The 13,050-nt window shown below is 35.5% G+C and overlaps 1 protein-coding gene across 1 annotated transcript in view; it reads left to right on the forward strand.

The window, feature by feature from the left end:
- The first annotated feature begins 1,211 nt into the window (after positions 1–1,211).
- The window catches only part of LOC136039082 (protein jagged-2-like), a 153,548-nt gene continuing 141,709 nt past the window's right edge, over positions 1,212–13,050 (forward strand). Inside the window, exons 1-3 of the mRNA XM_065722566.1 lie at positions 1,212–1,305; positions 3,651–3,725; positions 8,659–8,804. Coding sequence (XP_065578638.1) covers positions 1,212–1,305; positions 3,651–3,725; positions 8,659–8,804 — 315 coding nt within the window. The remainder of the gene's footprint in view (positions 1,306–3,650; positions 3,726–8,658; positions 8,805–13,050) is intronic.

The raw sequence follows: 13,050 nt of genomic DNA on the forward strand, positions 1-13,050 counted from the left end.
TCCATTTGTTTATTGTTGTTTTCCTGATAGAGTAAGGTTAAAACTAGAAGTACGTATCTTTTAGAGTCTAGCAAATTGAAGGAAATAAAACAAATTTTACTCACATGTATGTAAAATTACTGGAAGATGAGGCAGTCAAGCTTTTTGTGACTTATTTTTAAACTAATTTTTGACTAGAAGGAAAGTTCTAATTAAAATGCTTTCCTTATCATAATTAATATTCTCATCTGGTAAATTGAGAATCTTTGGATATAAATAATCATATTCCAGCTCATCGCCGCAATCCAGAATGACTCCTATTAATCATTCTATTTCTCTCCATAGCCACTCGCAACTTTTATGATTGAAATATGCGACAAAAGGGAAATTCTACATTGCAAAATACTAAAATATATATTTTCTTTCCTTCTATTAGTAATGTTGTTGATTTTATTCAGGAGTATATTTCCAGTTTTACGAGATGCAGTCAATCAGACGTAGGGAATTTATTTTGGTGTATTATGAGGTTTTGTTAACTGAGTATTGCTGTCCCGTTTTCAGACCCTAAAATTGGAGCCCTACTAATTAGTTATGCGGAAACATAATATGGTCAAACCGTGCTGCTAAAATGATACAGGGACTGTATGGTCAAATATGGTCAAATGCTACAGTATATAGTCAGAATATGGTCAAATGCTGCAGTATCTACTAAAGTGTCTCTGAGTTCTTGAAATTACCCGTTTTGTTCGGTCAAAGACATGATTTAATAGTAAAATCTGGAAAAGTTAAACGAGAAGTACCTGCCGGTAGTCCCACCTTCAGTACCGACCAATAGACTTACCAGGCATCACAACAAACAACAGCCTACCGTGTGTCGAGTGCCCGAAAAGTTTTTTATCCTTTTTACATGGTGTTTCATTTAGACAGAGCTAAAAAAGTGGTATATTGAGCAGTACTGTTGCGAACAAGTATTATTTCTTTATTGACAAGTATGTGTGAAAAACGGTATTGTCCGAATTGGCGTGATGACGTCACAAAAGAATAATATCGCCGAAAGGGGGGACTAAAATTACATAACTCTGCAATTGACAAATCTTACCAATTTATTTTATATCATCCTTCTGCTTTTGAATTTTTGTCGGTATAGATCTTGTGACCACAATAGCTGTTCAAAGTCTCAATAGCTGTTCAAAGTCAATATCTGTTCAAAGACGGTGATGGCACCGTCCAAAATGACGGTGCCATCTGCCACGCAGCCTTCCAATGTTGCCATCAACAAGCCAATAATAATTGTACACCTAAAAGATGGGACAGAAGAGCATATTGGTGAGATTGTGGAGCAACATTGCAGTGATGTCATTTATACGTATTTTTGGCAATAGTATTCTGTCATAATGTCCTCGTTTGCATTTTTGGGTGATAATGTTTTTCCCACATAATTATCATTTACTAATGAACGAGAATCAAGAATAGCAGAGGAAAATCCTGGCTTTTGAAACTCATAGCCAAAAAGAATATTGAACATTCACTGGTCACAAAACACGTCAAACCAGTCCATATATTAAATGACGCAACAACCTCTCATGATTGACATCATCAAATTTTGACGGTGGAAATATTTGGGACATATCCTAAGTGTAGACGACCATAGACTCTCAAAAGTAGGTCATCATGAACTCATGGTCGGGGAAAACCCAGAAATACGCAGCGTTGGGCCCATGAAAGGGATCTACACAACCTGTGCACCACCCTTCAACCAAAAAGAGTGTTACCATTGCAGCAGCAAATCTGTAGGATGTCTGGCAGCCCCTCCTTACTGCACTGGGTGCCTCCGAAGGCACTTGTGAGCCAGAAGTCTAAGCTAAAGTAAATGACATGATTCAATAAAGAACTAAATAACTTGTGCCAAACGGTGTTGATTTATGTGCTGCTTTTATTGAACCGTCTTAATGAAAAACTTCGTATATTTAATAGTTTTGTCTGTCATTGTCATATTATCGAAAAACTGGTCTACAGACATATTAGTTATGTAGATCTCAGCTAATACAAGAAATTATTACTACACGCAAGTAAGTAAACACCCCACTAGTTATCTTAAGAGTGGTGGTAAATGTCTAGGTAATAGAGAATAAAACTTACCTTACGTTCATTAACAGATTGCAATTATTGTTTGCTTATTGGGCTTATTTAAAAAAAAAAAACTTTATCAATCTACTGCTCTTTATGGGCCTCCTCCAGGCCACTCAGCGTGTCCCCAGGATGCGATAGGGAAATGCTCTACAGATATGTATGGTACCTCCATAGGAGGCACACACCGAGGTGGGACCTAATCCCTGGGGGTCCGTAATAGAAACTGGGGCATCCTCACCCGGGGCAGTAAATACAGGTGGAGGAGGAAGAAGGCCCCTCAATTATACACTCAACAGGGCCCACAGGCGTGTCCACACGTCCCATGAGTTAAAAACCTCCAGTAGTGGGTTAAATTGCATGGTGAGGCAGAGCACCATCGTGGGAGGATCCCCTATAGGAGGACAACCGTGGTGGGGCGTAAGATCAAGATCTATGAACAACAGCCTTAGCAAAGGGCTGTCTCGTTCTTTTCTAAGTACTTGCAAGACTGGGGACCTTGTGGTCAACTCTTTTCCCACTTGAGGAGTGGCACCCGTCGAGGGAATTATAGCCTAGTAAACAACACAGCATTCGCAAGGGATTCTGATTCATAGATAATTCTTCTGGGCTTGATCTGTTTTTGGCGGGTATTTTTGGGCGGAAAAACCTCTTCCTAGCTAATTTATCTACTACGGGTGCCTCCCCGTGATAGCATAACACTTGTAGGCATGTATATATAATGAATCGGAGGAAATATGTTTGGGACGGTCTGTACAGGATTTCGACTCTTGTTGAAAGAAGAGCATAGTCAAGTGCTGAAAACCATGTTGTGACCAAGATGGGCCCAGGATTTCATAAAGCCTCCATTCATACTGGAGATCCCAGGAACTTCTTTCTGTCCGGTTCAAAGCAGGATTAATTGCTTGCGTGGAGACTTGAGAAGATATGTTGATCCCAGTCCTGCACTGGTATCCGGGATCATTGCTTTTCCTGAGGCCAAAATAATTTCTATAATTAATAAAAATAATTAATAATTTCTATGTTCATTAAAGAACATGAAAATTGAAAATTGAACTGTTAATACTTTAAAAAATGACTATCGTATTAACATTTTGAATGATGAATTCAGACGATTTGAACTAGACTTATTAGGAGTTTCATAAATCCATATCCCAGGGGTAAGAAGCATGGAATTAGATGACATAGAATTTTATTACTCAGGCAGGAAGGATGGGACACATAGACAGGAAGTAGGGCATAAAAATGCTTCTAAGTCTTCTTTAGGCTAGAAAGGTATTAATAATAGAATACTAATTGCTCATTTTATGACTAAAAAGTTCAGGGTATCAGTTATAGTAGTATGTTTTCTGTTGAACCGACTGACGGTCTTACTTATAGTTACAAGAGTGAATAGACAGGGTCCCAGGTAGAAATATGGTGTTTTTACTAGGATATTTCAACGCCCAGATCGGTAGAAATAGGGGTAGATGGTGTCCTAGCCTAAGTAAATTTGGTGTAGGAAAAGAAAATAGTAATGGTTACAGACCTTTGTAATTTTGTAGGTATAAAAACAGTTATAACCAATACGGTCTTTGGTCATAAAATGGCCCATAAGTTGACATGGTACTCACGTGATGGTAAGACAATAAACTTTATTGATTATTTATAGTAAACCGAAAACTGGCCGGATCAATACAAGATGCTAGGGTATATAGGAGTGATGTTATTGATGTTAAAAGTAAAGATCACCATCTATTAGCGTCTAGGGTTAATTTGAAGATGAAATTTCGGAAGGGTAACTACCTCCCGGGAAGTTGTGATGTTAGTAGACTCCAGGATGAGAATTTGAGAGAAACTTTTCAGGAACAGTTGAAAACTAAACTTGAGTTCAAAATTTGACAATGTAAAAGATGGTTGGAATAACTTTAGAAAAATATTTTGTAAAATTGCTGATGGTGTCTTAAGGAAGAAAGCTAAGACTGCAGCTAGGATTATTAGTGAAAAGTTCTATGTTGAATAGAGAGGCGAAGGGGTTTGTACAAGAATTATCTGAGTGATAGATCGTATGAAAACAGAAGGATGTCAAGAAAATGTCAAGAAGTTAGCAGCTGCTTTTGTTTTAAATCAGGAGTTAAGCAGGATTGGGTTCTATCCCCCTTTTTATGGATCATTTTGATAGACTGTGTCTTAAGGAGCACAGGAAAGGCAATGGAAAACTATGGAATATAATGGAATACAATGGAGGTGAAAAACTCTCCTGGATTTAGATTATGCTGATGATTTAAGCATCCTAGATGTGTGAGTAAAATGAATGAACTTCTAGAGGTTCTGCGAGATTAGCGGGCTAGAGTAGGTTTAAAAATTAATGTTAAGAAGACTAAGTCACTAATGCTAGGAGTAAGTGAAGATGAAAAGGTGATGTTGGGTAACGAAAAGATTGATCAAGTGGGGAGCTTCACTTACCTTGGTAGTATTATTAGTAAAGACAGTCGGAGCAGTGAAGATGTTAAAAGTGGAATAGCCAAGGCACAGGGTGTTTTTTCACAGTTGAAAAAGTTTTGAAGAATAGGAAGATAAGTTTGCAAACCAAGATTAGGATACTGAAAGTACATGGTTAGGGCACGTTCTGCGGATGAAGGATGACGGATTGTCCTTTTTGGCCAACCGTCTAGGGCTAAACGGAAGGCAGGTCGTCCTCATCTGGGGTGGGAGGATGTCATAAAGAAAGATTTAGAGGAAATGGGAACTTCTTAGGAGGGTGTAAAGAGGGAGGCTTTGAATAAATTGAGATGGAGGAGGAACGTGCGTAGCTGTGTTGGCCTCAGGTGGCTTGGGGCTGCGGTGAGTTGTTAGTAGTAGTAGTAAAGGAACAGCAAAGAAATTCATTGGACAAAAATGTACAATCCGTTCAATATTTTCAACGGGCTTTTTTCGTACCGTGGAATAAGTCACATAATTCACATAATTTGTCGCCTATGTAGACTACTATGAGGCAACATGCCCTTTCTGCTCTTCATTATTGTTGTACCACTGGTCATTATCGAAACACTTGATGCGGACGAAGGAATGAGTCACTAGGAGGGAATTTAAGAATATACGGAGGTTAGTCTAAAACGTCCCAGTCAAAGTCCAGTGGTAATTTTTTTTTCACATTACAACAGTGTTTTATCGGGTATTATGAATGAAAACCGTGCCTTTTGTGATCATTCCTCGGTACTTGTTCATTGCGAGATACAATTTCGTCAAGAGTATGGAAAGGAAAAGAATCTAAAGAGACGAATGTCAGTCGGCTTAACATTTCTCGTATCCAGAAGACGATTGGGCGATCAACTTTCATAGGCGTTGGAATTTGTAAAAAGCTCAGCCATTATATACATGTGCTTTGAAGTGCGCAAACCAATAGTGACCTCAAAACGGTGTCAATTCGTTCTGCTTGACACAGTAACTGCCCCTCTTTCACATAACTAGAGTCAAGGCTCATCCACAGAGAACAATATAACCGAAACTTACTTTTCGAACATTGTTCGTATTTATTTTATTTTATTTTTCCCACAACAACTAAAGGTGATCACAAGCGAAAATATTAAATGGAAAAATTACTTTAGCTTGCTCTGGATCAACCCAGAGAAAAAATCAACAATATATGAGAGTGAAACCCCCTTCCTTATTAACATATTCCGAAGCATCGTTAAACCTAGAGACATAAATTAAAAAATTTATAGTGTTCCACTGTAGAAAAAACTACCGAAAAGGAATAAGGAGAAGAGATATGGTGCAAAAAAAATCCCAAAGTTCTTCTCTCAAATTGACCCTTAGCCTTAGCGTATGAACAATGAGATTTTCCCAATTTTTCCTACAAAATGTTAATAATAAGCGTCTGTGCAGCTTCAATAGTACACCAAAAGGAAAATCAAAATAACTAATTGGCACGGACACAGAGATTACTGCGGGACTGACCCAGATAGCATTCTATGATTAACAATAATAGAAAATCGAATTTTGAAAAGGTAACTTAAATTCCTATCAGATATAAGGACATTTTACTAAGTTACTTCTCAGTAGCTACTGTTTCCTATTCATTTTGACATCTATATACAGATATAAGGCTCATTATACACAGTAAAATGTCCTCATTATACATCTATATAAAGCTCAATAAGATAAGCTGAACCTCGATACAATTTCTATAAACTTGCACAAATAAATGGGTTTGATAAACTCCTTAAAGGAGATATGAGAAAGCAGAGCGGAGTCAAGAGCCATTAAAATGTCAATAGCTTAAGTATGAAGATTTTTTTTTTTTAGATATCGAATAGTTGAAAACGGTTGTGTATGCATTTTAGACACCAATGCCATCTAAAAAAATAAAGTAATCATAACTGCAGTCTCAACTTTTAACTTAGTTTTACTGTGCAGAATCCATTGTGCAGTTCCGAGTAAATATTCTTGGGCGATACAGGCTTATAGTAAAATTGCAAGTTGTTCGGTTAAATTGTTAGCTATGAGAAACAAATACCTAAAGCTTAGAATCTTACATCTTGCTGCTTTTCTAGTTTTTTTGAACAAAAATTGAGTCTCAGTGGTTGACAAGATCTCAGTGACTAAATTAGGGGAAGGACATGGTGCCGAAAAAGGGTTTGAAAAGGTTTTACGGGGAGCTAAATTGAATCCAAGGTGAATATAGGAAGGAGAATTGTCGCTCCCGAAATACTATATTGATGAGTCTAGACTGTGTTGACAGGAAGGAAGCCAATTTAGAATCTCTAAAATAGTTGAGAGTTGGACCAAATATCACAGGACAATGTGGAAGTTTTCGACATGCATACTGCATATTTTTTGCACTTACTTTTAGTCAACTTCGAGGATACGAAATAGATGACCCACTAATGTGTTATCTGAGTAAGAACTAATTCCGAAATAATCCTTTAGTGCGTTCAAGCATGCCTTTTGTGGGTTTTCGGCTAAACACTAACTTCCTCGGATGTAATATGTACAAATAACAACAAATACTTATACGGAAGGTTTTTAATAAAAGCACTATGGACAAATAGGCGAATAATAACATTAATCACATTTAATCGACTGTATAAGTGGCGATTTTACAAATCTCTTAAGTTTTGTGACTTCTCACACTTACTATTCCTTCTTGTCCTCTACATATAGTGCTATAAAAAAAATTCTATTTTTGAATAATTAAATTTTTTACGCATGGTGTCACTTCCCCTGGTTTGTCCTTCATTTCCGGGACGTAATTTGCCCGATAATTAATCTAGAGAGTCCCATGTAGTAATCCACTTAGCCTCTGTTATCATCTATTTCCCGTAAAACGCAAAGGATAAGTAAGCTTGGGATGCTCAAACGCGGCATTGGTTTGTATGTTGCAGAGGGACATTTTCAATCATCAGATAACAATTTTCAGCATAGAATAAAGCACGGAGGTTGAAGTGGCGACAGTAATTTATGCTAGAAATGATCCAAACGAAGATTGAATACAAAATTTTGACCTTATTGTTTTGGAGTTAGAATGAAAATTTGTGCCTATTTATGTTTGCACTGATCGCTTGCGTTTGAGACGATTTGATGGTAGCTTGAAATACTTCTGATTGCACTTATTTAAAAGAAAATTTATTGGGTTAATTTGATGGACAATTCTTTTGAAAATTCAAATCTAATAGGGAAGCTAGATAGCGCTGTAATCGTCTTAACGTTGTGGGGCTATGAATGCTTATGTGTCTTCGAGATTCAGATAGCTACTCCAAACTATCACTTATGTGCAAAATACCATCAGGATTTTATGAAACCAAATAAATTCTTTTAAGCTTGAACACTCATTTTTATTAATTATCAAACCACACGAGTGAATCGATAATAAGATTGTGACGTTCATAGATGCAGCTAAAGAAAAAGGTATAAAGATAACGGAGGATTCTATTGAGGGAAAAGTTAAGCCGTTTTCTGATAAAAATTGATATACAAAAGTGTTCCACGATCAATTCATGATTCAATAAAATCAAAAATATTACAGAGTTTGAGCTACTAGCAAATAAAAATTGTTATCTTCCCGAAAGTTAAGGGCTCACCAATCGAGACACGTGAAAAGATCTTAAATTATTACCTGTTTGTGTATCCCCCACCACTTTCGAGGAAATTAAAACTACTGAACAAGTATCATTAAGATGTTGAATAAGATCAGTTTTGTTCAAAGTTACCCCTCTCTCTGACAGACTCTAACTTAATCTAATGAGGTTCACTCTATGAGCTTCATTAGCTTATGGCCCGAATGCATCCCAGTTCGTTCATTCAAAAGGATACGAGTTTCATTGTTGATATTGTTGCATACATTAGGTCTCAGCAACACGTACAACAAAGTACTGAAGTACTTTTTAATGGGGATAATAATTCAGCTGATAAGAAACATTCCAAAACATGTGCAGTAATTCTACATTGTCTGTGACAGGTTTGATAGGGTGTTTGGAGTGAGGAGAGAATAGGGCGGGCATAATTTGCCTACAGAACAGCAGTGGATGTCACGGATGTAGATCAAAATATACTTGTCTGCATAATGTTTCATATCTGAAAACATCACGCTGAAAAACTGGAAATCTGCCTTATCAGGTTCTCAAAGGAAGTTCAAAGTCTTGGGACTCGTGCATGATTTTTGGATTGAGGTTCTAACCGATTTCTGTAACAATGTAAAACTCAATGTTTTAATAGCAGTAAGTTTTTTTTATATTTCTATTTCTACTAGCATTTTTTAAATTAACCAAAAAAAATTCACTAGCAGACGACCCCTTAGGACTTGGTGGCACGCATGATCAAGCAGACATGAGAATTTCTCCATGCTGAATCTTAATACTGCCTCTACTCCAAGAGAATGCTTCCAAACGACAATTATATTCTTGTAGTTTTATTGGGCCACTTCAAAAAAATGGTCGGATATTATTTTTTTAATATAAAAATATTGTTGGATATAAGAAAAACGTGCAGTTAGAAAAAAAATATGAAAGCTAAGTACCAAATCAAACAATTCAGAACCTTTGGTCAAGTCCAAGGTTTTCACTGTTGTAACGAGTTCTCTAAGTCTTGATTGGTCTTACTGGTTCGAATATTTCCATAGCTACATGGTATTTTATTTATCCTCTTTGATGTGTAGATGAAGTTTCGTCTTTTTCTGAGTTCAGAATATTTATAAGATATAAGTCATTTTGTAGATTAAGCCATATTGTGATTCCGGGATAACAGAGTATAAGTTTATATAGAAGATATCAATCCAAATATAACGAAAGAAATCAACTGCGAAAGTAGCTTATTTCGCTGCCATCTTCTAGTCACTGGTTTTGAGAAGAATACAATGATGATAGAACAAAAAATTCAACATTCCGGTGGAACTTGTCTTATATGCTGGATTTTAACATAATATCATGACTGACTTTTTTTCTTACAGCTCACTGTTTCACTTGGTTACAGATTGGTATTTGTGGAGCTCGAAACATACATCGCTTAAAAAAGTTTTTTCTAATCAAAGTTTTTAATCTTAGAATGGTTTGGTCAGTATCCTTCCATTCATAGTAATTCTACATGCCCCTTTTATATTATAAATTACCTAAATTAAGAATAATAATAATAATTTATTTCTTACCCACAACAACACTATAAAAGTATTAAAATGTGGAGTACAAACAATTAAATACACACAAAAAAAGCAAAACATACAAAAAATGAAAAGTAATGACAATAGAAATTTTTTACGTTAATACAAAAAATTAAATAAACACACAAAATAACGAACTATGAAAAAAAAATGAACATTAGATACACACAAAAAATGAAATTCAAAAAACACAAAGAGAAAAACAAATACATACACAAAGTCAACGAAAAAAACGGATAAGACGGTGGTGAGGGGATAGGCGCGCAGAAGCTGTACTGGAGAGTTGTCTGTGAAGAATCTCCAACTTTAAAGTTATGTCAGGAACTGAGAATGTAAAATGGTCTTAGATTAATCAGTTAAAAATAGTCCACAGATAGGCTATGGGTTAAAATTCTTACAGACCCTATGTAAATTAGTGCAATAGACCTACTTTGCTAATCTGAAATTATTCTTCCCCAAATAATTATTTTTTTTAAGTTACGTCTCTTCCAGGCTCATTTGCCTATACTCTATCACACAGGCTGTTGCCGCCTCTATAATATTCCATATTGATTGATGGAAAAATAGATTAACGACATTTTTAGATGACGTCTATGTCAGGCTTTATAATTTATTGTCATGATTGTCTTATGTATTTGGAATCTACAATGATTTAGATTTAAAAAAAAATATTTTTCAGCTGAAAGTAAAGAGGGGAAATTAATAATCAAAACGAAAAGAAATTATTTTTTACAAGAGTTCAACGCCTCGACCCTCCTACTCTTGAGTTGAAGTATAACTAGTGCTTAATTGAAAGCATTCTTAATCCCCAAACTAAATGATTGGAGAAGACTTTTTTTTTTACTTTGACTTTGACTTTATTAAACAAGAAACTATATATATACATAAATCTTATACAAAGGAGACAGGGAGGCAACTCGTTTTGTCTCCTTTAACAATAGAGAGAGAAAAAAGAAGAAGGAATTACACCTCAATAGCTCACACGAAGTACATAAAAAAGAGAGAAAGAGAGAGAGAGAGAGAGAAGAAGCGGAAAAAAAATCGACTCGTAGACACGGATGGGACTTATAAACTAATTTATAAGTAATTCACTTTACATTCAGTCCCCATTACTATAGGCAGAACTAACTATCTCTTTCAATTTCTTTTTATATGTATGGAGTGATGGTGACTCATTTATTAAATCAAGTAGTTTATATATATATTGGCAATCTCAGGAAGTTGATATCTTAAACTTAGTCTTGATCTCTCATTTTTAATAAAAGGAAAAAGAAACTTATTCCTTGCTCTTGATAAATGGCTATGTTTATTTTCAACCAAGAGTTTTATTTTATTGAAAAAATTATCACTACGTTGAATTTCTAAAAACCATATGCCTATATTAAGGTGAAAAATTTGTTGTAAATGAAGAATATCAAGAAATAAAAATGATGTTTTAGTTTCAGATAATTCTTTTGTCTTCCTAGGGTGTGTTAAAAAAAGGTCCAGGATTCTTATTGCCTTGTTTTGGACAATTTGGAGTCTTCGTAAATGTGAATGGAATGTCAGCATCCAAACGGTCGGGCAATATTGAAAATAGCATTCTACTAATGAAAAATATAATTTTCTCATTATTTGGTAAGGAAACAAGAACTTTACTCTGTGCAAACAACCGTGATTCCTGGACACTGTTGCCTCGAGTTTATTAATATGCGCCTTGAAAGACAGAGTTGAGTCAATCTAGATGCCTAAATATCTAAATACATCCACTCTTTTTATAGAATAAGCTCCAATACTAATAGTTTTAAATGACACACGCTTCACTGCTCTCGAACTTCTCCCAAAAATCACAAATTTCGACTTCTCCAATCTATTTGGTCACTTAAAAAGGGCAGTAGAACTTTTAATTTCCGTTCGAATGAGCCTCCTCACGATATTCTAGGACCGAAGGGTCAATACGATCACCCCAGGGAAAAAAACATATTAAAAAATAAACACGCACCCGCGATCTTTGTTCAAGCAAAAATTTTTAAAATTCCACATTTTTGCAGATAGGAGCTTGAAATCTTTTTTTTTGAGTTTCGGTTAGAATTGAGCCGGGTCGCTTTTTACTTACAGTTCTTTACCACGAACTGCTCAGTAGCAGGATGGTCTTTTCTATTCATGACAATTTGTCCAGTAAAATTTATCTGTGTTTATGTTTGCCCCCGTCTGTGACAGTGAGTCGCTGTTGGTATGTTGGGTTCTGAACTATACCCGTCAAAGGTTACAGAAATGTTCTGGTAATGTCGCTGAACACACTTTAGGTATACAACGCACTCTATGCTGTATGATTGAACCAGTGTCAGGGTGCCCAACAGGAGAGGAGGCTCCGTCCTTTTCCCTTGGAAAAACAGACATGCGCAGAAAGTGTAAAATGGAGTTTTGTAAAATATTAAACACTTTTACAGCAAGAAAGTATTTTTTTTACTTCCAAACTAAGGCAATATTTCGAGGGTCCATCCTACAGAAGAGTGATTAAGGTCCCCCACAGGGAACAGTAAGTTGGTTTTTGCCCCCCCCCCCCCCAAGAAGACAGATATTTTGCAAAACGTACAGAATTTCAAACATTTGAAAAAATTTAATCTTTTCAATAAAGCTACGTTTTTTAAACTCTACTCCCCCTGATAAAAATTTATAAGCTCTTCCCCTTTCCACTAGATAAAATTGTGCAGACACTCGTGCATTCATACAAGTGACTTTTTCGACTTTCACTACAAGAATACACGATTTAGTTGCAAATTTAAATATTAAAAAATTATTAATTATGCTATCTTTTTGATTTTCTTGCCAAATAATTTTTTGAAAGACCAAAGTGGTAAATTTCAATCTTCGGAATCAATGTATTTTATGTATGTGAGAGCACCTAATTCGCTTATTTTACAATTTTTTCAGTTAAAAACAGTTTTCAAGCCCCTTAAATAATATTAAATATTGAAGACCCAAATCAGTCAATTGCTTTATTTTATAGTAAGTTTAACCGAATATTTGACCGAGTATGTCCTTTGGTATTAAGAAAAAGTCAGGATTTACCTCGTAAGCCTTGGGTTACTCAAAGCTTGTTAAATAGTATAAAAGAAAAAAATAGATAATATAAGGTAAAGATGCAGTATCCAAATGAAATTAATATTGAAAACTTTAAAAAATATAAAAATTGGTTAACTTTTGTTCTCAGAGAGGCAGAAGCAAAATATTATCAAAAGAAATTTCGTGAATGCGATTCACCGCGGAAAACATGGAAAATAATAAATGAAAGAATAAACAATGTCAAAACAAGAAATATTCCATTCCAT

This window comes from Artemia franciscana, chromosome 19 (assembly GCF_032884065.1).
Source record: "Artemia franciscana chromosome 19, ASM3288406v1, whole genome shotgun sequence".
Classification (NCBI taxonomy): Eukaryota; Metazoa; Arthropoda; class Branchiopoda; order Anostraca; family Artemiidae; genus Artemia; species Artemia franciscana.